Here is a 27,881-nt window from a genome sequence, read left to right as displayed (position 1 = left end):
CCCTGTGCTTCCAAGTGCTGAAAGAAATTGTACAACAGGATAAGTTTAGGTAGGATATTTCAAAAAGCAATAAACACCACTTTTAAGTAAAAGGATGGGGTTGGGGAAACATTCGCTATTCATATAGTTCTTTGCTTATTACAGCCAAGTTGGAAGTTTTGAGGCACCAACGGCAAAAGGCTAATTATTCCCTTTCCTTATATTAAAAGCATTTCAACAACTACCTCAAATATCTGATTCCCAGAGGCACACCTACCAGATATATTTAGACAAAGTGAAATGTCCTTTAGAAAGTATATTATCTAAACTGCACAGGATTCGTTGTCAGAGTTTCGATCGATTCTTCACAGGTATTGGAGGCGCCAAGACTGGACTAGGTGTTCCTCTTCCTATGACAGGTGTGTTATTATCACAGGTGTGTTATTATCAGTATACCTGCTTCTCTTCTCCACTAAACTATAAGGAGAGGGCATTATACCTGCACTGTCCACCACAGTGCAGAGCACACAGGAGAGAGCCAACGAGTATCTTCTGAATGAACGACGGAATGAACATTACCGTCATAAACTCCCATCTTTCAACATGTTATCAAGTCACAAAGGAAAATGACTTTAGCCAGATTAATCTCACTCAGACAACCAGATCAATACTCTTCTTTTAATGGTTCAGCGCACTCTCACACACTCAGAGTCAATGACATTAAAACCATTTAGAAAAAGACCCAATCAAGGGATGGCCAGCTCTTTCAGCCTGGTACCGCCACCACTTCTCTCCCTGCCTATCTCCTGGGAGGCGCCAAGGCAATAAAAATACATCACTTTCTACCCCCCTTCCCCGCCCAACCCCACCCCGAGCTGTTCACTAAAAAGGGACCACGGGCAGGAACCGGCTAAGAGCTGCTCGAGTGCCTGTCACGGCTGGGGTCTTCCTCTGCTCTTTTCTCATCTCTTTCTCCTGGGGCCAAAGAGGAAACCAAAATACTTCCTCCCAGCAGAGACTAAAGACTCTGATTGATCTGACTGTGCTCTTTTATGATAGCTGAGGGAAGAGAAATGGTAGGAATGTGAGGGGAAGAAAAATGGGGAAAGAAAAGGGAACAGGGTTCTAATGCACCATCACTGACAGCTCGGACACTCCTACTACTGGACACGTTTGGGGGTGGGGACGCCACTCTGCAGAAGTTTTAGTACATTAAGTACCGAATCAGGACTGTAGTACCTTCATCTGTGTCATCCCAGGACAGTAACTTAGAAAAGTCTTCACTACCCTCCTTTCCATCATGCCTTTTCCATTCCTCGCTGACAAGATTTGGACCCGTATGAAGGGGCTCCTGCAGCAATTCCAAAGCTCACGCTTCAAGTCCTCCTCCTCTTTGGTGGTCCGACAGAGCCAGAGTTTCCCAGCACTAAGTCAGCTATTTACATAGAGACCTGCTTAGTTTGGGCTTTGTTGTTTATTTCTCCTGGGCAATTTAATTTGATGCTCCACTTACTTTGGCTTACAGCTAGAACTGTTTTAAAGTCACCTCCACTGAATGAAGAGTATCGAATGTGTTTTATACCACGACACTCATACGTGAACGTGTTAGGAATCAATATTTATTCTGACAATCTTTCTCTACTGATCTTTAGAAAAAGGGAAGGAGACACTGATGGATGACTTACTCTGTATGGGATTCTGCTGGCGGTTCTTCCACAGGCACATGGCAATGAAAGCCATGAGGATGAGCACCATTACACCCAGAACGCAGCCGACGATCAGATACAGCATGTCACTGCTTCTGGCGGGACTGCTTGCGGGCCCAGCATTTCCTCCACTCCCCGAAGAATTTGGAGGGGTGCTCAGGTCTTTGACAGGGTACTCAGAAGCTCCAGGAACCCGTTTCACTAGTTGAAATATACAGGAAAACATGATGTCAGAGTGAAGACAGACTCCATGAAATGGTTTACTCTCCGAAGGAGGTCTGGTTAGGAATCCAAGCCAGTCTGTTTACGCTTGGTACTGAGATGATCTGACCACCAGTGAGTCACAAAGAGGGCTCAAAAGTTTAAAAATCTAATGTCAAGGTTTTAGGTCACAAATTCTAAAGAAATTATAAGATCAGAGACACAGATGCACTTGGTCTAACCCAAGCTGCTATATGATTATCTGCTCAATTGTACTTGCAGAAGACTCCCAAAGAGTTGACATAAAACTATTTCAACTTACAGATGGGACAATAACTCCTTTCGATCTGATATACTTTGAGCTGAATGAGACTCACAATTAGATATTTTATGCCTCTCGATTGTGAAAAATATTAGAAGACATGACTCTGGACTACTAGAACAAATCTATACGATTCCGAAAACCTCACACATAATATTAAACTTCCCAAACCCAAAAATGCTGGAGTCCACATAGACGCAGTGCTCTTCCCTAATTCACTGGTCCTCTGGATAATGGCGACCACAAAAGCTAATAACAGGTGGGACACAAACCCCATTTTCTCTGTCCCCAAATAACATGCCCTTGATGCTTTAACTGTCATAGAAAAGCAGTAGAGCATAGTGGTCGATGGCCGGATCTCTAGAACCGGACTGCCCAGGTTTTTAACCTGTTCCATCACTTATCCTTAGCTGTAAGACTTTGACCTCCATGAACCAGTTTCTGCAGGTGGAAAATAGAGATAATAATAACAGCCCCATCATAGGTTGTCATGAAGAGTAAAGCTCTCAGCATGGAGCCTGGCACGCGGCAGTGTTCAATCCATTTTCTCATTATTATTAGTTACTATAGTATACTTCCTGTTATCCTAATAACTTACAGGAGCAGAGTGTAAAAAAAATCTACTTTAAAAAAATCTACTTCAACAAACATTCTATTGGGGTTCTCTTGTCTTTAAAAAAATCTACTTCAACAAACATTCTATTGGGGTTCTCTTTTCTAGCAACTTCAACTATGCAGAACAGGGCTGGAAATCAGTCAACGAGAGGCTGCCTTTCCAAGGAAAGAGCTCTCCATCACTGAAAGCTGGAAGAATACCTGGCAGAGAGTCTCTGTAGGAAATTTCTACTTTGGGTGGTATGTTGAATTATACAATTCTAAGGTCCCTGACAATTCCAAAGACAACAAACAAGTTTCTGAGACAAAAATGGGTGTTACAGATCGCACATGAAATACCATGATTACTCAGGGAAGTCCGTCAGGTTTATTCACTCTTTATTTACTCTTAATGTATTCAAAATTCCACCAAGCTTGAGGACCAGTTGCCAACCTCTCCCTGATGTCAGAAACTTTTGCAGTGGATGGTGAGTGACACAGTCCCATTAACATGAATAAGAAGAGACAGCAGGAGCATGACATGAGCAATGTGAGGTGAAAACCATACAGAGAAAGCAGAGAACGAAAGGAAAGTCGTGACAGTCTATGATCTTTAAGCGGGGGGGAAAGAGGCTGGCCTCCAATATGTACTGAATTACTAAAGATAAGACAATTGTTGTTCACAGCAAGAACTCTGAGTCATTTCTTTAAAAGGAGAAATCATGCATCAGATGTTCTACTTAAACAGGCTGGGACTGTGTAACACATTAGAAACTCATTCAGTATGAACAGTTAACATTTTAAAGTTTTTTTTCACTGATCTGAAAGTCTGTAGGTAGAACCTTTGATTCCCCAGCAAAGTCAATTAATAACACTTGGGGCTTCCCTGGTGGCGCAGTGGTTGAGAGTCCGCCTGCCAATGCAGGGGACACGGGTTCGTGCCCCGGTCCGGGAGGATCCCACATGCCACGGAGCGGCTGGGCCCATGAGCCATGGCCGCTGAGCCTGTGCGTCCGGAGCCTGTGCTCCGCAACGGGAGAGGCCGCAGCGGTGAGAGGCCCGCGTACCGCAAAAAACAAACAAACAAACAAACAAAAAAAATTAATAACACTTAAAAACAGCACAGTTAGCACATTATTGTCTGTGTTTTATGTTCCGCCTGGCTAGACTCTTAAATGTCTTGGGAACAGAGATGAGAAATTTCATTTTTATGTAATTTTGCTCCAGGTTTCACAGCACTCTGGAGGCAAGTAAGAAATGCTCATGAACATATCACAGTGTTCAGTACAAAAAGGTACTCAAATATATGCTAAACAAGTGAAATTCAAGGTAAGTCTACAGGTCTGTGTGTATATATGTTTAAATGTGAATTTAATATGTGGGATTTGCAGCAAGAAGACACATGATTCAGAATTAAACAAGGAAACCGAGTCTTAGCTTTATAATTCAATCTTTCTGAGCCTGTTTCTACTTTGGCTATTTCTATTATCCAAGTGTGGTATCTTCTGTTTTCAACGATGGTAATATTTTACAGCTAATCTATGTCTGCAGGCAGAGCTGAGAATTTCACTTTAGAATTATCGACTAATTCTGAACTTTACTACGCTTCATTGAACGAGTAGGTAGTGTTATACGTATCTGTCATTCAAGAAACCACTTTAAACGTACGTAGTGCTTTTCCTTAAACACCCTTATACTTTTTTTTTAAGGATTCTAATTCTCACAGCAGTCTCAGATAATTAGTCAGCAAATATTTCTGTTCCTTCATGGAGGAAAAAAAAAGAAATGACTTACTCAGAGTCACACAGAAGTTAATGAATACAATGAACGCTTATGTAAACTATTTTTTTTTTTTTTGCAGTACGCGGGTCTCTCACTGTTGTGGCCTCTCCCGTTGCGGAGCAACAGGCTCCAGACGCGCAGGCTCAGCGGCCACGGCTCACGGGCCCAGCCGCTCCGTGGCATGTGGGATCTTCCCGGACCAGGGCACGAACCCGTGTCCCCTGCATCGGCAGGCGGACTCTCAACCACTGCGCCACCAGGGAAGCCTTTATGTAAACTATTCTTAAGGCAAGTTCTCTAGCCGACAGAAGGCTAGACTGTTGGGACAGTCTAAATGGACGCACCTAAAAAATGGTCCAAAGTTTCTTTAGTAAATATATTGACAGTCAGGAGGAATAATCCAGAGTTCAGAACTCTAGTTCTGTCCAGGGAGAAAAGCACTAATTCTGACCCCTCCCCTACCTTTCGTCTCACAGATCATCACGTTACTAAACTCGCTCTCTCCTCCTTCATTGAAGCATTGCATTTTAATATCATAGGAGGTTTCTGGCTGCAGGTGGCCTATCATGTGCCACTGCTTTGAACCTAGAAAGGAAAAATAAAAGATGAGCTTTACAACCCACAACCTAAACAACAGTGTCAATAAAATCACTTCGTAATTTTGAAATGAGGTTGGAGCAGCGGCCACCAGCATATAGTCAGTTTGTGCGATAAAAGTGTACTTCATATAAATATTTTAGCAATGCACAACAGATAGATAGCATTTCTATTACATGGCATGAAAAAATGGTAAAGAGAAGAGAGAAACTGAATTAAAGCTCTACCTGTGTGTGGGCAGACTTTGATTCATTACAAGTAATTAGTAGTAAGTCCTTCATAAAATACATGTTAATTTTATGCATAAGTAAAACAAAACAAAAAAACCACCTCAAGTCCTTTGATCCCCTACTTCAGCCCAGCAAGTCAATCACTCTGTCCACCTAACCAGAAAGCAATGCCACGTAAGAGGTCAGAAAACAGTGCCTTACCCAGAACAAGTGACCACTTACAAGACAGGCCTCAATGAAACTCTCAATTCCACTGTAATAGACACAACATGATCCAACATATAAATGAATGCCTGAATTCGAGAACAGTCAGAAAGCAAAGTCTACTATGGGAAACTCTTGGCTACCGCTCCCACCATTTCTTTTCTTTTGCACCAGGGTCTCCAAACCACACAAGCATCTCTAACAGAATGATTCTGTTATCCATAGTGCGCAGCCAGCATTTCATTTAGAAACACTTCTAAACTGAACACTCCAGTATAAATGACTCTCCGTTTTTACTTCTGTGGACCTGTGACAAACTTTAATAAACAGGGACACTTCTGCCAGACACTTTTAATCCTTCTTAGAAAACACCTCTTCAACCTGTTTCCACTGTTTCTTAGAAACTCAACTATACCACCAACTGATTTAAGAGTCGATTAAAGGGGAAGAAAAACAAAACCAAACCAATCCACGCACACAAGTCATATCTACTTGGCTGACAGGACCAATAGCTTTGGGATCCTTTCTAAGTCAACACAGACAAAAACACCTTGACCCGGAAGCACCCTGACGCCCTTCCAGGACACCAACACAAAGCCCCTCGTTCATATTTTATAAGCCCCATATTTTAGAAGGAAGAGAATCTGCTTGTTTTAGGATCAAGGGACTATGAAGAGCTCAAGAAGTGAGGAATTCTGAATTCTATGCCCCACTTATAAGTGTAAAGAGGACCCTAAAAGAAACTTGCCTCAAAATCTACCTGAGATAGGAACAGATCTATTTTTAAATTCCAAAAACTTTTCTAAAAGACTTCAACTTTTTCCCATATCTTTAGGTCTTTCCCAGCCCTCCACTCACCTATCACCATTCGCTTGAATAATTATTACACTAGATTTGAAGTTTTCCTTTCGTAGCACTAGTAAAAAAATGGAATTAAACTAAACTTCTGATATGTTTCTAATAAGAGAGAATAAAGTAATACATATTTTGTTAGATTAACATCCCGTGTTATGGTAATTATTCCAATTACAGGAAATATCGGCAAAGAGAAAGTTTTAGGGCTCACTGATGAATAAGACACCTAAGTGCATTATTAGGTTTAAAATCAACCAACCAGCATATCCTTTGCTTAGCAAGCAGATTTTTCTCCAAGAATATTTTAGAAAGGGTGAAAAACCAAAGCACAGGCTTAAAGATCAGGATGACTGATAGTTTGATTTACCTGGAACTCAACTTAATTTACAAGATTAAAATATTCATCACGAAGACATAGTATGTTGGAAACGTTGAGTTTATCTAAACGTGGAACCTAATTCAGAAGATAAGATAACTTAATATAATTGCTCTTCTCTTACTGTATTCTTTAACAATGTAATTGTGTTTCAAAGCTTAAACAATTTTGAGTCAATATACATAAGTAATCTAAAACTTTAAAGAAAACTTCAGGTACAAAGGATAAATACTTCTGCTCCTCGCTTTGGGAAAACAAGCCAATAGTTTCTAACTGCCACAAAAAGAATTTCAAGTGCATAAACTTGAAAATAAGGAAGGAGCGAATTACACAGCACAGTGAAGCCCACTTAAACATCTAACTGCTCCATCTATTACGGTCATAAACAAGTTCTCTGTGAACCACAAGGCAAAGCTCACATGTACAGATGCTTGTAGTGAAAACAAAGTCTTCTTTAGAGCAATTTCCCAGTTCCACACTCAACAGTCACATCACTCAAGTCTGCAAAAGTTCAAAGATTTAACTAGAGAATATAGTTTAGAAACTCTTTATCAGAGGATTGTTTCTAGAGTAAAACCCAGAAGGGTGGGGAAGAGAGTGATACACATGGAGACAGAGAGGGATGCTCATTTCACTGACATTTGCCTTGTTTACAATGATTTTCTAACAAAAGTGTAGCCTCTCTCAAAAGATTTGAAAAATAAAAATCTGAGAGCCCCACTCGCCTAACCCAGATAAACTAAAATGAAGACCGAGCCAGGACTAAAGTGTAGACCAGTCACTAACAATTCTTTCCATTTTGTTTTTTAAACAGCTTTTTTATGAAGTAAAATATGCATATGGAAAAGTACCCATCACTGTACAGCTGAATGTTCACGAGCAGAACACAGCCATGGGACCAGCACCCAGGCGAAGAGAGAGAGGGGTCCTGGCTCCCCCATCCCCATCATGCTTCCTCCCGCCACTGCTCCCTCAAGGCAGCTACCATCTCAACTTCACAGAATCCTTTTGCCACTAACAATGATCTTTCCACATTTCCCCAACTCTTAACGTCTAAAGCAGATTTGGGGGACTCGTTTCTTTCCTACTTTTCCAGATTAAGAAGAGAAACAATCACTCTTTCATTCAAAAACTATGCTGGGTATTAAAACTTAGACAATAAATTTTTCATCATATTACAAAAGTAATTCCATTGGATAAACAGTAAAAGGAATGCTGCAACATTTCAAGAAATGTGATGGTGCATATTAAAAGTAATTTATTATAAAACTACTTGTAACAAAAAACTATGTGGCAGTATTTGACGTCAAGAATTCAGAGGAAAGAAACCTTGGCCTGGGACGATTTTCTGACACAATCCATTAGGAGATTAATATTTCAAAAAAGAAGAATCTTGGAGTGAAAAAAAGACCTTGGAAGAAGCTTTCCTCCCAAACTAAGAATCCCTTCCAAGATATCACTGAGAAACAGGCACCCAGCTTCTACTGAACACCTCCCGAATTAGGGAGCTTATTATTTTGTGAGAGAACCATGTTAAAAATGCAGTATTGGAGGGTTCTTCTTCAAAAAATTCCCTTGTAGCCCCCCTCTCCCACCCCAACAGGTTGAGTTCCTCTTAAACATCCTAGTCCTTAAATACTTGGAGACAGCTGTCCTGTTGCTGGTTCGTCGTCTTTTTTCCAGTCTGATCATTCCCAGACACTCCACTGTTCTTTCTGGACTCCAAGCATTCATTCATTCCTTCATTCAATAAACACCAAACATCTCATCACTGTAGGACCTGGGACACAGCTGTGGGAAAGAAGGCCCTTTGCCCACAAGGAGGTTAACATTTAGTGGGGGAGACAAACTTTAAGCAAATAATTCCGTACACACACACATACACACAACTAAACTAGGATAAACTGTATGAAGTGAACACAAAGCGCATGGTTAGAAATCACAAGGGCATCTCCTGTCAACGGGAGGGGGTTCTCTGAGCAAGGAACATTCAAGCACACAACAGACAGAAGTGGAGGTCCTAGATGAAGCCTTGGGGGAGGTAGCTGGAACTGCCGTGTGTCAAGGTCCCGAGGCAGGAAAGATCTTGGTGCACACGAGGAGACAGAAAGAAGGCCCATGCGTGATGGAAGACACGGTGAGAAAGGGAGAGTGCGTGACACATAGTGGAGGTGAGGCAGGCGCCAGCCAGACCGCGTGCGGCCCTCAGACCACGGGCAAAGTTCCAGATTATATTTTCTTTTTCTTTCTTTCTTTTTTTAAAATTAATTAGTTAATTATTTTTATTTTTGGTTGTGCAGTGCAGCTTGTGGATTCCCCAACCAGGGGTTGAACCTGGGCCCTTGGCAGTGCAAGTGCGGAGTCCTAACCACTGGACCACCAGGGAAGTCCCTGGATTATATTTTAAATGTAGTCAAAAGGCAGTTTCAACAGGCTTTGTGCTCTCAGCTGTTTTCTTCTCTACATATATTCAACTTCTCAGCATCTCTAAAAATGGGTAACACGCTCAAGATGTGATCTTTCTAGGACAGACTTCAATGGAACTGTTGCCTGAGACATTCTTTTTTTTAATATAGCTAGAAGTTGTAATTGATTTTTATATTCAGGCCACTATTCATTTAAACAAAACAGAAAAATTTTTTTCAGACGAACTACTGACAAATCATATCTCCCCCACTCTTTCGTAACTGACTGTTTCTTTAAGCAAATGTAAGACGGTATATATACAGTTGACCCTTGACAACGTGGGTCCACTTTTACACAGATACTCCATAGTAAATGCTACACTACTACACAGCCTGTGGTGGGTCGAACCTGCAGATGTGGAGGAACCCTGGATAGGGAGGGCCGACTGTAAGTTATACGAGGATTAACGCCCCCATGCTTCAAGGGTCCACTGCACTAAATTGGAAAAATTATCTTTCTTTGGGAAAAATTCAAAGTAATAGTACATATACCATTGCATTTTTTTACTCTATCTTAACCTGGGATAATGTTTTTCATAATATTTATAAACCCTCTCCCTCCAAAGCTCCTTTATTAGGACTCCCACTTGTCCTTGTAACTTACCTTCTACAATATCCCTCTTGTAATCACTGTCATTGTCACTATCTGTTGGCCGGTAATAGATATAAAATCCTTGAATGGGAGTGTTATTGTTACTTGATGGAATGTACTAGAAAAGAGAAGCAAAGACTTGTCAAAGACAAAAATAAATGTAACTTCCACATCCATTAAGATTTATTTATCTGTGTGGCAATATTTTTTTAGCTTCATTTTGCAAACATCCTTGATGGCCATTTTAAATTTAATTTAAAGGTATTCAGAGGTATTAAGAGTATGTTAGCTTACTGCAGGGCTAAACAAAAATAAAGCAATATATCTCACCAGGTTCAAAGACATAAAAGTACATTGGGTTCCAAAGGAATAAAACGTGAAAAGGCGATTAAGTTAACACTTGGATGAGAGCTGAGGAGACAATCATTTTATTTTTAAACCTGCCCCCTTATAACATGTGCTCTTACACAAATATCTGTGCCCTTCAATTTCCCCTTACTTGAAAGTTCAAAAATTTGCCGTTCATAGTATTGTGTCACAAGATATTAAATTAACATGGCCAAATCAGAAACTCTTCTCATTAGAGAAGATGTTTTACTTACCGTCCACTTGAGCATGATCTGAGTATCACTGACAGCTTCTGTGTATGCAATGTGAGGTCCAGTTATTGGACGGTTAGAAAAACGATTGGGGAACCCAGCCACCTGATAAGGACGAGAGGCCGAACTCCGAAAACTCTCACCATAATGGTTGACAGCAATGACCCTAAATTTGTATGTTGAACCTTTTGGCGGGGGGGAAGAAAACCATAATTTTTTTAAAGCTATAATAAGACATCTGAAAGGACAATATTCAAAATACGACAATTGTGCTTAAGTATCTCTCTACAATAACAACAACATCCTCGAAAGCCTAGATGGTGAATAGATTTCAACACAGTTGCCAACTCCTATTCACTGGTATTGCATGTGTTCACTGAGTGTGTTCAAGATTACAAGACCTTATTGGGAGTCACTGGGAGAGACGGATGATGTCCGTCATGGAACGGGGCAGGGAGAAAATGGGAAAGAGCACGTTACTCTTTCAACATCCTGTTCTAAAGTCATACCCACCAAATACAGGACTAGCTGGTGTATCTGTGCTCAAAACTAGGTTCTTTTCCCTTTGAAAGAAACAACTGAAGCGAAGTTTAATACGGTGAATACGTTTGTGAAGAGGCACTGTGTGGGTGATAGCAGATGTCACTCTGCTCCCGCTAATAATAGGATAAGGGGAGCAGATTTAAGCTACAACAGAAGGTATCTGTTTGGATTAGATATTAAGAACTTAAAAAAACCTCTAAGGATTGTGAGTTTCTGAAAATCTGAATCTAAAGAATAAATTAGACTCCTAAAGCAAGTTGCCTAAAAGCTCAAAAATAACCCCTGGGCATCTGAAGACAGTCTTTTCTGTCTGCAAAATGTTCCTTAGCTTTGCCCATATTTAAAACTGCCATCTTCTCCCAACTGTACCTACATGTTCCTGGGCTCGTCATGTTGCCTGTTTAGACAAACACAGGTATTTGCTACTAAAGTACATTTAAAAGTCCATCAACAAAAATGGTCATGAAACCTAAACAAATAAAAGTAAAGAAAGTTGACTTGTGATTACTGCTTTTCTCTTTTACAGTTTAATTTCTTTCATACACTGGGGAGGCTGGGGGAATCCCCTGCTGCTGAAACAAAACTTACAGAACAAAGAGGTGTTAGTGTTGTCTCGTCTTCATTGCTTCAAATAAAGCAATGGGTCTAACCATGCTCAGATGTATCATCAGATCGATTTTAGTCAAATAAGCAATTTTTCTCTTAAAATATTCATTCACAGCAAAACAGACACACACACACACACACACACACACACACACAAACACACACACATACAAAGATGTCACCACAACACTGTTTCTATTTATCCACAGTTAGAAATAATCTAAAGCCCAGAAATGATGAATGGTTAAGAAAATCATGGTGTACTTACTTGGTAGATACACAGTTATTAAAAATTGAGTTTCTGAAGAATTGTTAATGATATTGGAAAATGCATATGATATAATATAGAGGAAAGGGGTCACAAGATAATATTTATGGCACGATCCTGGTTTGTATTAGAAAGGAAAAAAGACTAGAAAGAAATACAAGAAAATATAAACAATGGTTATCTCTGGATGGGTGGGTTTCAGGTGACTATTCTCTTTTTATATTTTATTTTCAAATTTTTATACAATAAGCTCATATTACTTTAACAATTAGAAGAATATGAGATTATTAAGAATTTGCATCTAAAGTCAGCACTGATAGTTTAAAAGAAAATGTTTGCGTATTACTACCTGGCTCTAAACTACGCACTTCCACAGAGAGTTTGGAAGGAGGAATGTCTTCAGCTGCCACCAGCCAATCGCTAGTCCGCATCCGTTTATATTCGACCTTGAAGGCAGTGATTGGAGACCCCCCATTTGCCCGAGGAATCCAAGTGACATAGACGGACGTCTCTGATGCAGTGGAGATAGTGGGCCGATCAGGTGCCTCTGGGACTGGAAATGGAAACATTCATTTCAATAATCCGCGGCAGCAGAGACAAGAATGACTCAAATGGACTGCAAGGGATAAATCCCAAACATCATTGTCTTAATGGCTCTTCACCAAACTTCTTTCCAGAGTTAACAGTATTATGACTACCCTCCAGTCCTCTGTTAAAAGCTAATGGGCAATGAAATCTCCAAGTACAGCACAGAAGGAAGGAAGAGTGAAATAATTTATTAATTTTTTTGTGTGTGTGTGGCATGCGGGCCTCTCCCACTGCGCCACCAGGGAAGCCCCAAAATTTATAAATTTGATAATTAGCTCTGAAACACTGAAAGTTAATGAGTATGATCATTATGACCATGCTATCTTGGATTCCTGGCTAAAACAGTGAAGACGTCATTATTACCTGGTGCTTCAAGTCTGACTGTGGTTAAAATTTATGGCAAATTTTCAAAATGATGTGTGACTTAAATGTTTTTCTTTACCCATCCAAGCTGCAGAAAACATATTCAGCAAACGGTCCACAGATTATTATATTAGCTATTACTATGGTAGCCTATCAACAATCAGTAATGTAGCTATTACTTTTGTGGGAATGCTACTCCAAAAAACAGACTGCTAGCAGTAAATAGGGATAAAACTTAACCAATAATATCAATACTAATAAAAATGGGAGGAGAGAAAGCAGGAAGGCAGGATGCGCAGTTAAGTAACGAGACAAGTGCTATCAGGAAACTGGTAATCCACGTGATCACGCACATGACCTTGTAGAAAAAGGGGGTCAGAGGACTAATGTCTGGCGGTTTTTGGTTAGCACTGCCGAGGGGAGGGTATGTCCTAGTCCCCAAATGGGAAGGTTTCAATTCTGTGGCAGGTGGAAACCTCAGCAGTGAGTTCATCAGTCATTTAAACCGTGTACCTCACACTTCTTGCTGACCAAGCAATCTTGTGGTTATAAGGGGCTTCCCATTTGGTTCCTAAAGGAAAGGATGCAGATAGAAACAATCTGGTCTGTATGACAGTTACATTAAACTGCCCATTTCAGTTTACATTAATCACCTGTGAATTTTGTAAGCGTGAGCTGGTTCTCAAGAGACCAACTCTCCTTTGGCATGCTAACAATCAAGTTTCTAGAGCTAAAACAAGGAGGACCAACTCTGGGCCATGGTTACATTACTCTGGTGAATTACTCAGGGAGCCCTGTCTCTGTCCAGCCTGGGCCTGGCCTCAAGCAACAACCCTCTGTCTCAACACCTCTTCAATCTGACTACCAATACACAAGAACAAAATAATGTTGCATATGGTACCTGCATGGAGAAAACTGTGGCATTTTAAAAATAAACTGCTTAATGGATAAAAAGAGGAACATATTCAAAGCAGGCAACTTGGCATGATACTTACAGTATTCCTTTCAAGTTAGAAAGCAATGGAAACAGAATGAATAGAAGTGTTAGTGAATCTCTTTTTTTTTAATACCAGATAACCAAACAACTTCCTACGTTGATTCACGTGAGGTTAAAACTCATCGAAGAATACCACAGACCAAACAGAAAAAGAAAGTTATTAGGGGAAAATCTCTACTGAGGAGAATATCGTCAATACCTAAAAGAAATAGTGTGTGACTGTTAGGAGAGAGAAGAAAGAATACTGCTCTTGGCGTTCAAATATCTGACTGTGAACAGCAGTTCCACCGCTTTCTGGATGGTGCATGACCATGACCTTTCTGGATGACCTTAGGCGAGCTGCATAACCCCCTTGAGAGTCTCAGGGTCCTCATTTGTAAAACAGTTATGCTAACCTTCCTCACAGGGAGGTGGTGAAGATTAAATAAATCACTTCTTTATGGTTATCTCTGCTTGGATAACTCCAAACTCATGATTTCCAGAACAGAATCCACCATCTTCACCTAAAGATTCTTATTACCTATCTTGGTAAATGGTCCAAGTTGCCCAAGCCCAAGGCACCATAGTTCTTCCTCTCATTCAGTGTAGATTCAACTCCCTTTATCTCTCACCCGTGTCCTCCTTCTCCACTCACACTGCCACTATCTTTATTTCTAAGCCTTACCTGCTGCCACTCCTCCTATCCCGTCTCTAAAATCCTTCAGGCTACTTTATAGCTTCTGGGGAAAGACTAAATTTTTAAGTACATCATATACGGCACCCACCCACCTCCCCACTGTAGCATCACTTCACACAGCAACCAGTCACGCTCAATAAAATCTCTGAATCTCTAAATGAAATAGAACATGTCATTCATCTGTCTCTGCACAAGGAGGGGTCTCTGCCTAGAACTCCTTCTCCTATTTCTTCATCCAGCGGTAACATTCTTATCTTTGAGGCTTAGATCAGGATGCCCCTCATCACCACTGGGCCTCCTTCCTACCAAGTGAGTGATTTAGATATTTCTCTTTTGACCTCACAACAACAAGGGTGGAATCAAAATCACTGTTATGGGTTAATTTGTCTGTCTTCCCTACTATATTGGTATTGGTTTAATTGTCTGTAACATCCACTATACTGTAAACTTCTCCAAGTGCAAGACTCATTTTATTTCTGCTGCTCCAGCATTTAGTACAATGTGTTAAGTCATAAGGTTTTTGTTCTTCCGATGTCAGTTTTATACCTATGAAGTTGACACTCCTATCTCTGCTTAAGGAAGCGGAAAGGTTCCTCAGAAGTAAAAGGACTCAAGAAAAAGCAGCTCATGATATTGAAGAAGCAGAGGTGCTCCAGAAGGGTGTTCAAATGTTGTGGCTTGCTTTTGTCTGAAACCAATGCATGGAAGACTATAAAAATAGGGAAGAGAAGCTTGAAAATTCTTAGAGCTCAGCAATAAAATGTTAAGCCTTCCCTAGATCACGAAAAGCACATTATGTTGTAACAGTAGAATTCATGTGTGATTAAGTACTAAAAAGAAGTCTTTTGAAAATTCTACTGCTATGGCATCTAAAAACCGTAAGATATAACAATAATGCTGAGTATGCCATGTAGTCCATTCAATTAAAAAAACTAAATCTTACTCTAGGTACCATCATACGTTTTGACAAATCATTTTTTTTAAAAAGAGTCAGATGTTCAGAGTTCAAATGTAAATTTGGTTTCCTTGCCAAGAGGAGACAGAAAAATTCCTTTTGTGAGTTATAAAAACTTAGTACCATAACATTTTGAATTTGAGTTTAAATACAAACCATTGTACTGGGTTACCAAGATCTGAATATAGGACATTTAAAAAATGGTTGAAATAGAACTTAAAAGAGCTGTATGGTAGTATATAATCTGAGTAGTAAACAAACACCCTGTGCCACTCCACCCCCAAATAATCTGAAACAGGTCAGTTACATCTGAAAACAAGCAAAATGAATAAATGAAGGGTCTTCTCTTTACCTCCACTGTGCCTGGAAGGATCTGTGAGTATCACTCCAAAGTTGTCTGCAGCCTCTGAAACAACAGGGCGCTTAGGGATGCCGACAGGTGGAGAGGAGACCTGAGTGTTTTTGGATGATGTTGTTTTCTCTAGAAAGATATAATAATAATATAATATAATATAAGCATCTATGTATAAATAAGAAAAGATACTATGAAACTCACCTGGCATATAGATATAAATATATAAACTTATCGTTACAGTGTCTAAAATTAAAACCTACATTGTAATTACTTAGCTAATATGAGGAATTAACTTTAAAAATTACTTTGGCTTTTTGTAGTACCTATAACTAAAATGTGTCTTTCTTCACCAGGCTAGCTTTAATTTACACATAGAGAAAATGACACAAGTGAAAAAGCCAAATGACTAGAGTGAAGGTTTTCAAACTATTCACTCATTTTTCTTTTTACTGTACATACTTCTTAATTCTGACACATAAATTCATTATTTAAGCGCTTCTGTTAAGCTTCTGCACGAGAAAGCTGTCATGTTAAGTTTTAAAATTTCAAGAGGCAAAAAGTGAAATTGGGTGATTGTTTTAAAACTGAAATACATGCTTACTATTCAGTATTTGTAGGTCAGACTTTATAAACAACTAAGGACTATTACGGAAGTTAACTCAAAATACATTTCAAATAAGAAATACTCATTATTTTTCAGGCCAGACTCACTAATTAGATGAAAGGGTCTTTTTCTTTTTCTTTTTTTTCGTTCTATTAATTAATTAATTTTTTTTGGCTCCACTGGGTCTTTGTTGCTGGGCGCGGGCTTTCTCTAGTTGCGGCGAGTGGGGGCTACTCTTTGTTGCGGTGTGTAGTGGCTTCTCTTGTTGTGCAGCACAGGCTCTAGGTGCGCGGGCTTCAGTAGTTGTGGCACACGAGTTCAGCAGTTGTGGCGCACAGGTTTAGTTGCTCCGTGGCATGTGGGATCTTCCCGGACCAGGGCTTGAACCTGTGTCTCCTGCATTGGCAGGTGGATTCTTAACCACTGCACCAGCAGGGAAGTCCCAAAGGATCTTTTTCAAAAGCCAATAGACAATTTCTTCTCAATCATCAGAACTCCTTTTTAATACTGTGCCACCCTAAGAATACTCCTCTCTCCAGTTCCCATCTCTGCTCACTGAAGTCTTTTTGTTCATTTATGGCCAACCTGCAATGGCATCTTTTCAATCAAGCTACCCTCACAAGCTACCCCACAGAAAGACTATCCTCTGGCACCTTCTCTGTAAGTCTTTCCTAGTCCTTGTCAGATCTGGTTTCTCTCCCTATTCCGTTGCCCTCCTCCAGTCTATCCTTACCCTACAGCCAGTATGTCCCATTGAAACACACAACAGATTGTGTCACAACTCTGCTCAAAACCCTCCAAAGCTTCTGGCTCACTCAGGTTCAAAGTCAGTGTCCTTGCAGGGTGGACAACGTACTTAGTGCTTTGGCCACTCTGCCAATTCCCTGAGCGTTCTCCCCTCCCCACGTACTTTACTCCCATCACTACGGCCCCTCAGTGTTCCTAGGGCACACCAAGTACACCCACCCCAGGGCCTTTGCACATGCTATCCTCTCTACTGGGATGTTCTTGCCCTAGATACCCACATGGTTTTCACGCACCTCCTTTAAGTTCTGCTCTGCTCTCAACTACTCATTGAGGAGTTCTCTGGCCACCTGCTCAAATTGTGACAACTGCTATCTCATACACTTCCTATACTATACCCATCCCTTAATTTATTTCTCTTGCTAACACTCACCACCTACTAATGTTCTTATCACGTATCTCTCCCAACTAGAATGGAAGCTCCATGAGGGCAAAGGAGTATTGTCTATTTTGTTTATTGTCTGGCACAGAGAAGCCATTCAGTAAACATTAGCTGAACTGAAACTTTGCCTTGAGTTGGTATTTATGCATATATGTTACCTTTCTTAACAAAGCAGAAGCTCCGTTAGGATGGATCTTGTCTTGATCATCTTCATCTTCCCTGCGTCACCTACCCTACTGTCTTACCTATAACAAGCCCTCAAAAATATCTGTGAAATACTGGATGGAATAGAAGAATACAACCATCCAAACGTGGCTTCGAACGTTACTATAAAAGGTTTATTTAGTAGCTCTATAAACAAGAATCTCTACTACCCCAAAAGACACTTATTATTAAAGCGACATCAAGACAGCCAACTCCTTCCACTTAAGGAAGATTATATTCACCTTTGCTGGTTCGGAAGGTGAGCATGGCAGGCTGTCCTTCACCTGCTGCACTCCTTGCCACCATCAAAACTTCGTAGAGACTCGACGGCTCCAGTTCCGTTAAATGGAGCTCATTTTCACTTCCTGGGACTCGAACTGTGTGCCATCTTCCCACCACGCCAACACCACCTTCCAGCTACTCAAGGGAAAATAAGGCATTTTTTAAAAAAAAACGAGATACAGGGCAGAAGAATCTTCCATTCCAACTGGATAAAAACGAGAAATCATTCAATTCCAGATGAATTTTGGGAAGTAATACACTATCAAAAGTGAAAGAGATGTAACACCTCTCCACATTAAGAAATAGAAGGAGCCCTATAGCAAGAACTTAGGGATTCTCACTGTGAAAAGATTCCTGCTCCATTAGCTGCCACTAACTTACGGCCTCAAGCAAGTTATTTGATCACCCAGTTTGTTTCCTTTTCTTATAATGGAAACAATGCTCCTTTCTTACTGGGCTAATGGGAGAATTAAATAAGTATACAATAACATGTATTAATGATAGTATATATTATGCATGATATATGATAAATCAAAATATATATTATGTATGTCTATAAATTATATAATTATTCATTATATATTTCCAACAGTCTTGCTTCATGTCTTGACACTGTTCAATGTGAGCTCGAGGAAACAGAAAGAGATCCAATCCGTTGGGTCTCGATTAATGGAACCAAGAGCCAACATTACATGGGAAGTTTCACGTGGATAAGAATACAAGTGAAACTATCCGCATCTAGAACCATCAGGTTACAAACGGTGAATAAACTCTCCAATATCACCATGTTAATTTTTCCAGATATTAAAAATATTACTATAAGGGGAGGGATGGAGTGGGAGGCTAGGGTTAGCAGATGTAAGCTTTTATATACAGGATGGATAAACAACAAGGTCCTACTGCATAGCACAGAGAACTATATCCAATATCCTGTGATAAGCCATAATGGAAAAGAATATGAAAAAAAGGATGTATCTATAGGTATAACTGAATCACTTTGCTGTACAGCAGTAATTAACACAACATTGTAAATCAACTATACTTCAATAAAAAAATACCTAAAGAAAAAATATTACTGTTAAATGATGGATACCAAAATGTCTTGAACATAGAAAATTATTTTAAATATGAGTGCATCTCCTCCCATTTCATTTAGTCTCATTAAACAAAGAGGGGAGATTTTTTTCATTTTGCTTTAATAGAAGACTGTGGATGAAAAACATCATCTGAAAAATCAACTGAGACAATCAAGGTTCATCATAATAAATGACCAAACAATGTAAGGTTTTAATACAATTAAGAAGAGAACTTGAAATGAAAACATTTGTCAGAGATTATAAGGGACAACTTTGTTCAAACAGTTGTTTCTAATAAGAAACTGCTTTTTTACTAAATAAACTGCATTCTGCCATCTCAGAGAGGGAAGGAATTACTTTTTAAAAATTGGTTTATAGAATTTTATACCCAAGGGATTAAAATATTTGATTAAAAATGTCTAGAAGCTACTGGGTTCTTAGAATCCCAATTTGAGGGGAAATTATTTGTACTTCATTCTTACTGCTTTTATAAGACTGGTAAATCCAGCATGATTGCTGGCATTTCTCTCCCAAACTCATCATTCTGGGACACTCCTGTTTCCTGCCACTCCACAAATGTGAAAGATAATAAGCATGTGTTATACACAGGATGTGAAGGTGTGGGAAGGGAAAGATGATAAATGAGAAGACATTACCTTTCGATACTTCACAAAATAGGCGTTGATGGGCAGCCCGCCATCCTTCCCCGCCCTCCAGACCAGGTTGTACGTATCTGGTGTGTGCGTCTGTGGGGGGCTCAGAATGATGGGGGCATCGGGGACAGAGGCACCACTAGCATTTTTCTCTGATGATGATTCTGTAGCCCTGGAATGTTCCTTCAATGGAAATGAGCTCAATAGTCCAGTTTCTGAACCATCACTTTTATCATTCTGAGTGGGATCAGAAGGTGTGACTATTTCTGCTTTTGTATTTGTTTCAAAAGGAACTGCAGAGAAAGGGAGAAAGAAAAAGAGGAGATAGAAGAAATTCATTATTTCAGGGTCTCTCATACAGTGATCTAACACACTGTCAGCACGGTTTGAGCCCTAGAAGTTAAAGTAGGTAACATTTCAATTTATGATTCATGGAAACATCTAATCTCCAGTAGCCATCTCTTATTCATGAAGGAGCAAATTAATTGTCTGAAAAATCAGTTCTATGATGCAGGAGTTTAGTAGCTGAAAGGATGCTATTCTTCCTTGCTCGACACCAGCATTCCCTCTTTTACAACAGCAATTTGCTAGTGTAACCTCAGAAGATTTTAAGTTGGAGAACAACTTTAACTCTAGTTGGTAAACGAAACACAATGAGTAATGCATTCCCTTGGGAAAAAAGTAAAATAAATAGTAAAGAAAAGGTCAAGAGTCAGGCTATTACCTACTGGGTAGCTAGTCTCCAAAGATATCTCAATATTCACACCCTTGAGCAGTCCCCTCCCACGCTGAATCCCAGCTGCCCTGTGACTCGTTTTAACCGACGCCAGGCCCAAGAGAGGCTGCCCTCTTCCAGGCTTAAGCTTTAAGAAGGCCTGGCACCCCTACTGTAGTGCTGCCACATACAGATAGATGCCCAAGCTAGCTGTGGAGAGGGGTGATGGGGGGGGAGGGAGAGGGGGAGAGGGGGAGGGAGGGAGAGGGAGGGGACGTGGGTGAGCACGTATGGTGAGGAGAGAGCAATTTATGAAAACAAACTTCCAGCACAATAAAACCCGAGGGTTGACAGCCCAGTTCCTCTAAAGCACTATTAATACTGGCAATGAAAAGTCTCCTACTTTTGTGGAGGAAGGGAGCTGAGGAAACAACGGCAGAGTTTCTTTTCCACAATGAAGTCGGATTCCTGGTGAAAGGTGGGAGTTGTATTAGGAGAGCTACTGCAGTTTCACAGAGAACCGACCGAAAAACAGGACTAACAGTGGCAGGTCGGTTCTCTGGTTCTCTGTTTAAAAGAGAGAAAAGGTGTCCCAGAAGCGTCCTCCGTCAAAGAAAACAAGAAGCTAGTGGGAAAATAATAGAGAAGAAAACTAATTAAGGTCACTGACATAGCTTCCAAATACTGCTCCTGGAACAGCCGTGTTTATCTAGTGAGTCAGAATGTGGGCTGGATGTGAAGGGTGTGGTGGAGAGCCTGTTAATGAAGAGATGGACTCTAGCAAGTAGAGGCAATTAGCTGTGGCTTAGGGCAGTGGACAAGGACCTTTTTATCATTAGTGTTTCATGGATCCTCTGGGCAGGTCACCACCGGGAAGTGGTATTTGGCTGTAGGAGCGTTTGAATACCACACGCCTCAGTTTATACAGAGGCGTGAGAAAAAATGTTATGCTACAGCCTGTGTCTACTGCAGAAGTATCAAAATTCCACTTGTGTTCAGGCTGCAATGAGACTTTTCCATAACTTTTATCAAAAAGGGGATTCAATTAATTTTCTTCTACCATTCCGGATAACAGAATTTGAGCACTCACAGATACTAGATACAATTCATAAGGCCTTCACAGTACTTCCCAAAGGTTCTTCACATACATGATCTCAAGTTATCTTCAGAATAACTCTGTGAAATGGTCAGGAGAGACATCTAGCATTTTTTAAGGTAGAATGTTTTTTGAATTGGAAAACAGATTGATAAAACTCTGGCTTTCTAAGTACTATAACTATGGTAATGTCTATGAATTAATGACTCTGAGTTGAAACCAGTTCAACAGGGAACGGAACCAGATCTGCCAAAGTTGTTCCCACTGTGACCACTCAAACCAGCAACCCCACCCTAAACTATTTAGGACCCCAGGCCAACTCCCATTATAGTTTTGAAAAGTTACAACTCACTCTACAAATATTTGTACATCCAGGACCTCAAAAACCCAAGGTCTCTGGAAAGAAAAAAAGGTGGGGGAGAGAGTCATCTTGCTTACCTCCCCCCTTCATAACAAATAAAGTAAAGGCTGCCAGCATGCTAGAATTTAATAATAAGCTCAGATTCCCATGGGAAGAAGTGGGTTGTTATGTGCTGTTCTGAACTTTAATAGACTCAGCTAGACTTCAGTAATTACTATAGAGCATGTAAAAGAAGCAACAAAGGACCACTCAGGTAGGATGTAGCTCATGGGGTTACTATACATAAAAAATGGTATTTATCAAGACATAAAATCCTGGGAGTAGGGGGATCTTAAAGATCTAGAAAGATCGAATCTAAACAAGTTATGTATCTTCTAAGGGCTTCAGATTTCTCATATTTAAAGTGAGGGGCCTTCCCTGGTGGCGCAGTGTTTGAGAATCTGTCTGCCAATGCAGGGGACACGGGTTCGAGCCCTGGGCAGGGGAAGATCCCACATGCCACGGAGCAACTAAGCCCGTGAGCCACAACTACTGAGCCTGCGCGTCTGGAGCCTGTGCCCCGCAACAAGAGAGGCTGCGACAGTGAAAGGCCGCGCACCGCAATGAAGAGTGGTCCCCGCTTGCCACAACTAGAGAAAGCCCTCGCACAGAAACGAAGACCCAACACAGCCACATAAATAAATAATAAATAAATAAAATTTAAAAAAATAAATAAATAAAGTGAGGCAGTTAGACAACTAGATACTTACCTAGTTCTATCAGCTATGACTGTGATGTCTATGGCTCCCTTTACCCTTTATTTACATAAAATAATCACTTCAGGGGGGTCCAGTGGTTAAGAATCTGCCCTCCAATGCAGGGGACGCCGCAGATTCGATCCCTGTTTGGGGAACTAAGATCCCACATGGCGCGGGGCACCTGAGTCTGCGCGCCACACCTGCTGAGCCCGCGCGCCACACCTGCTGAGCCCACGCATTCTGGAGCCTGCACGCCACAAATAGAGAGCAGCCTACGTGCGGCAAAGAAGAGCCCGCATGCCACAACGAAAGATCCCGCAGGCCGCAACTAAGACCCGACACAGCCAAATAAATAAATAAATTTTAAAAAATAAAAAATTTAAAAGAAAATCATTTCAGCCAAATGATACCCAAGCAGTGCCTGCATGACAGCTGTCTTACAGCTAACAACATTGAGCAGAGCCACTCCTATTTTTGTTTAGCAGAACAGATATATAAACACACACATACACATACATATACACATCCATATGCGTGTATAAATTTATGCAACACTTAACTACCTTCTTTATTTAAGGATTATTAAGGTCTACTAGTATCAGTAACTATTTCTTCTTCCCTAAACACTACCAGAAGAGATAATTATAATTTAATAATAATTAGATAGTAATAATTGTAACTTAATACGTAGTATTTATTGAAGGCATTCTACTTCCAGACATCATTCTAAGCACTTTACAGGTACAGACTCCTTGAATCCTCACACCAGCCCTATGAGTAGGGCACCCTCACCAATGCCCCCTGATATAAGATTTGGATGTGGATTAAGTCAAATTTGAATTAATTTGAATAATACTGATATTCTATATACCAGTACTCCAAATTAAGTCATCATCACCCCAAATCAGTAAAATATAAAGAATATTAGGGCTTCCCTGGTGGCACAGTGGTTGAGAGTCCGCCTGCTGATGCAGGGGACACGGGTTCGTGCCCCGGTCCAGGAAGATCCCACATGCCGCAGAGCGGCTGGGCCCGTGAGCCATGGCCGCTGGGCCTGCGCATCCGGAGCCTGTGCTCCGCAACGGGAGAGGCCACAACAGTGAGAGGCCCGCGTACCACAAAAAAAAAAAAAAAAAAAAAAAAAAAAAAAATTATATTATACACCCTATTAGAACAATAACTTTGAATACGGTTGAGGCAAATATACAGATGGGTGTTGTTTGACAGTACACAGGACTCAACATTCCCAATAAAAGCCAACTCTTTAGACTGGATACTATCCTTACTAAGGGCCCACCTGAAAATATTTGCAACGATATTTTCAGCTTAGAAAACCAAAAGTATTAATGCCCCAAAGTCATACCTTGGGCTTGCTCCCAAATGAAAGTGTCCTATAGAACAACTACAAGCTTAACAAACCCACCAGAAGTGGAGACCAAAGTTCATCTGGTTCGCATAAGGCCAAATACCAAAAAATGCAATTCTACATTTCACTGTTGTTGGTAAATACATATATATTTAGAGGTTGCTAGACTCATTGAAATCTACTTCCAATCACTTTATCCCCTACTGTCAAAGGAAACCATTCACCTGGGAAAAGATACTAATGGCAACTCACCAACAGCGAGGACGGCTTCCGACTGTGTGGTGCCGTGTGCGTTTGCAGCTTCGCAGGTATACTTCCCAGCGTGTTCCCGAGTAACAGCCTGAATATACAGAGAGCTTGAGCCAGCCTGGGACATGATGAAGTACACAGGCTCCAGGTCAGAACCCCCAGGTCTTGATAAGTGTGGTTTCCGGGATTTAGATCTAAGAACTTGAGACAAATGGCTGGTTATCAGTCCATGCCTGTCGTACCAACGAATGGCTGGAACTGGCACCCCGGTGGCATTGCAGGAGAAAGTCACGGAGCCTCCAGAGGCCACCTCTGCACTTGCTGGTGCCGTAATTATAACAGGCTTGAGTCCACTGTCTGTTAAAAAAAAGTAATTCACATAAATTAAGAACATTACAGTATCTACAATGCAAAATAATTTCATCCTATTACGTAAATGTTGTGTCGTGCGCAAGTAGCTGTCTTAGAAACATCTTTTATATGTGTGTTTCTAAACAGTGTTTTACATGCAGAACAGTGTGGTGAACATGTGCATTCACTGAAGTAACAGTGCTTGCAATGTCGTTAGCAAGTAGTAATGATCATAGTCATGATTAGAACAAAGATATCTCCTTCCTTGTTAGTTTGCTTCTCAACTTTCACCAAGTAAAGCAGTCAATCAAAAGTAGAATTTTTCATCGTGTGGGCTCCTAGACATTTCCCACATAGGTTGCCTGTCCTTCAGAAAGAAAGGAATGTATATAAAGGAATCCACAGAGAGTTTTCCAGTTTGCATCCTCAGCGCATCTGACCACTGTAAATCCAGAACACGTGAGGCCAAAACCTCAGACTTTAACATGAAAAAGGTGTAAAGAAGTATAAAACTAAATAATAGTCCTTCAAAAAGACAGTCAATTCCAGGGCGCAAAAATCTGATCCCAAAAATCCTGGGAGAAAAACCTGTTCTGAATTACGGTTGACAAACATATTTCTGACCAAATACACGAACAAATTTTTGTTTCTAAACAAGTGGCACCGACTCTTTCCTTCTGGTCTCAGGTATTTTTTTTTGGGGGGGGGGGCGGTATTTTTAAGTGATCTCACAATGGAATATCGATTACAAATGACATTTTCTCCAGCACATCTTTCTCCTTTTCCAGTCCTACTTCCTGTGTTTGACGAAGTCTATCAACAATGATCAGATTTCTGAAATTTTACTAATCTAAGAACTATAAAATGCTTTCATGGGTCGTAACCTGCATTTCCCTCAGTACTAATGAGGTTGACTATCTTTTCACGTATTTATCTGCCACTCATTTTTCCTCCTCTGTGAAGTGCATTTTGTCCATTTTTCTGTCGGATCCTTTATCCTTTTTGTAATGGTTCTGAATTCTTTGTAAGTACTAGGTACTGCTCTTTTGCTAGTTACATATGTTACTAGTATCTTCTCTCAGTTTATTGCTTTGCTTTTCATTTTTAATGGTATCTTTAAAAAATAAGGATGCTTTAATTTTAATGTAGTCATACCAATCTTTTCTTAAAAATTAGCCTAAAATGTCTTGTTGAAAAGTTTTACCCAGATCATATAGATATTCTTCTATATTTTCTTCAAAAACTTTGCCATTTTGCCTTTCATATATAGGTCTTTAATCCACTGGAAATGTGTCTTTGTGTACAATGTGAGTTAGAGATTTAATTTCTTCTCCATTTTGATAACCAATTATCCTGCATCAACTCTTGAAATGGATATCCTCCCCTTGGTGATCTGCAATGCCACCTAAGTCAAATCCTTAGTGCAAATCCTTGTTGGTGGTCTCTGTCTTGTTCCAAGAGTCTTATTTGTCTGTTCCTGCACCAATAATACAACACTGTCTTAATTACTATAGATTTTTGTGTATATTCTAATATCTGGTAAAGCAAGGTCCCCACTTTCTTGTTCTTCTTCTTTTAGAGTGTCTTTTAAATTACTTTTTCTGTCTGTTGCTAATTGTAATGGTTAATTTTCTGTGTCAACTTGACTGGGCTAAGGGATGCCCAGATAACTAGCTGTGTTTGTGAGCGTGTTTCCAGAAGAAATTAGCATCTGAATTGGTAAGCCGAGTATAGCAGATGGCCCTCTCAATGTGGGTGGGCACCATGCAATCCGTTGAGGGCCTCAGTAGAACAAAAATGCAGAGGAAGCGCGAATTCTCTCTATGAGCTGAGCCATCTTTCTTCTGCCCTAGGACACTGGACATCAGTGCTCCTGGACCTCTGGCTTTTGGACTTAGGTTGAGACTTATACCATCACTCCTCCTCCCACAGCTCAATTGCATCATTGGCTTCCCTCCTTCTTCAGTATGTAGATGGCAGACTTGTCCTCCATACCTGTGTGAGCCAGTTTCTATAATAAATCTCCTCCTATGTGTATATTATAGATCCTCTTGTGTTTTGTTTCTCTAGAGAAACCTGGCTAATACACTCGTACATAGAAAGGCAACATTCTTGTTTATTGGTCTTTATCCAGCCACCTTGCTAAAAGCTTTTATTATTTCTAACAATTTGCCAACAAACTATTGAGGATTCTCTATATTGACAACCATAGCAGCTGTGAATGAATAACGACTGCGTTTTCTTTCTCTCTTACCCTTACATCTTTCATTTCTTTTTCTTGTCATTCTGTACTGATGCGAATCTCCACTATGATGACAACTAAAAGAGATTTTAAAGGGAATGCTTAAACATTTCACCATTAAAAGTAATGCTTCCTGTGAGTTTTTGTTAGATATTCTTTATCAAGTTAAGAAAGTTCCTTCTATTTCTGTTTTCCTAAAAGTGTCTATCATAGATACTGAATTATGTCAGATGTTTTTCTGCTTCTATGGAGATAATCATATTGTTTTTCTCCTTTATTCATTAAATAGGATGAATAATACTTTAAATTTTCTGATTGATTACTGGAATAACTCCTTAGTTAAACTTTATCTTTACTGATCTATTTTATCTTCATTTTCTATTTAATTGATTTCTGCCCGTATCTTTATTATCTCCTTTCTTCTGTTTTCTTTAAATCTATTCTCTTATTTTACGTAGTTCACTAATTTTCAGTTTTACTAGCTTTCTTTTATAAGCATTTAAGGCTATAAATTCTATGTTCCTTTTTCCTATATCCCACACAATTTGACACTCATTATCATTGAAAGAATTTTAAATTTCCATTATGATTTTTGACCCAGCTATTGAGAAATATAATTCTAAGTTTCCAAATACATGCCATTTAAAAATTATTTTTTGTTATTAACATCTAAATTAATTGCACCAAGTTCAGAGAATTGGTCTCTATCATCCTGATTCTTTGAAATTTGAAATATTTATAACTCTCAGACAAAAGATTCATTTCCCTAATATATAAAGAACTCGTATAAATAAGAAAAAAGACCAACAACCTAATTTAAAATGGGCAAAAGACAATGAACAGGCAATACACAGGAAAGCAAATTCAAATGGCTCATAAACACATGATGAGATGCCCAACTTCATT

The 27,881-nt window shown here is 40.0% G+C and overlaps 1 protein-coding gene and 1 non-coding gene across 3 annotated transcripts in view; both read right to left on the bottom strand.

Moving 5' to 3' along the window:
* CDON (cell adhesion associated, oncogene regulated) overlaps positions 1-27,881 on the bottom strand; it is a 101,076-nt gene that overhangs the window by 23,397 nt on the left and 49,798 nt on the right. For both annotated transcript variants that reach the window (XM_073808004.1, XM_004319203.4), the window contains 9 exons: positions 24,386-24,739; positions 19,862-20,151; positions 18,090-18,264; positions 15,851-15,979; positions 12,269-12,472; positions 10,506-10,687; positions 9,916-10,021; positions 5,047-5,169; positions 1,665-1,886 (listed from right to left, as the gene is read on the bottom strand). In XM_073808004.1, the coding sequence (XP_073664105.1) occupies positions 1,665-1,886; positions 5,047-5,169; positions 9,916-10,021; positions 10,506-10,687; positions 12,269-12,472; positions 15,851-15,979; positions 18,090-18,264; positions 19,862-20,151; positions 24,386-24,739 (1,785 nt within the window). The remainder of the gene's footprint in view (positions 1-1,664; positions 1,887-5,046; positions 5,170-9,915; positions 10,022-10,505; positions 10,688-12,268; positions 12,473-15,850; positions 15,980-18,089; positions 18,265-19,861; positions 20,152-24,385; positions 24,740-27,881) is intronic.
* On the bottom strand, positions 9,160-9,232 carry TRNAA-UGC (transfer RNA alanine (anticodon UGC)). Its single transcript has one exon. It is a non-coding gene; the product is annotated as a tRNA-Ala (tRNA).

The sequence above is a fragment of the Tursiops truncatus genome, chromosome 8 (assembly GCF_011762595.2).
Source record: "Tursiops truncatus isolate mTurTru1 chromosome 8, mTurTru1.mat.Y, whole genome shotgun sequence".
NCBI classification, from domain to species: domain Eukaryota; kingdom Metazoa; phylum Chordata; class Mammalia; order Artiodactyla; family Delphinidae; genus Tursiops; species Tursiops truncatus.
The sequence above is the reverse complement of the archived record's forward strand: the minus strand, read 5'-3'. Positions and strand labels throughout refer to the sequence as shown.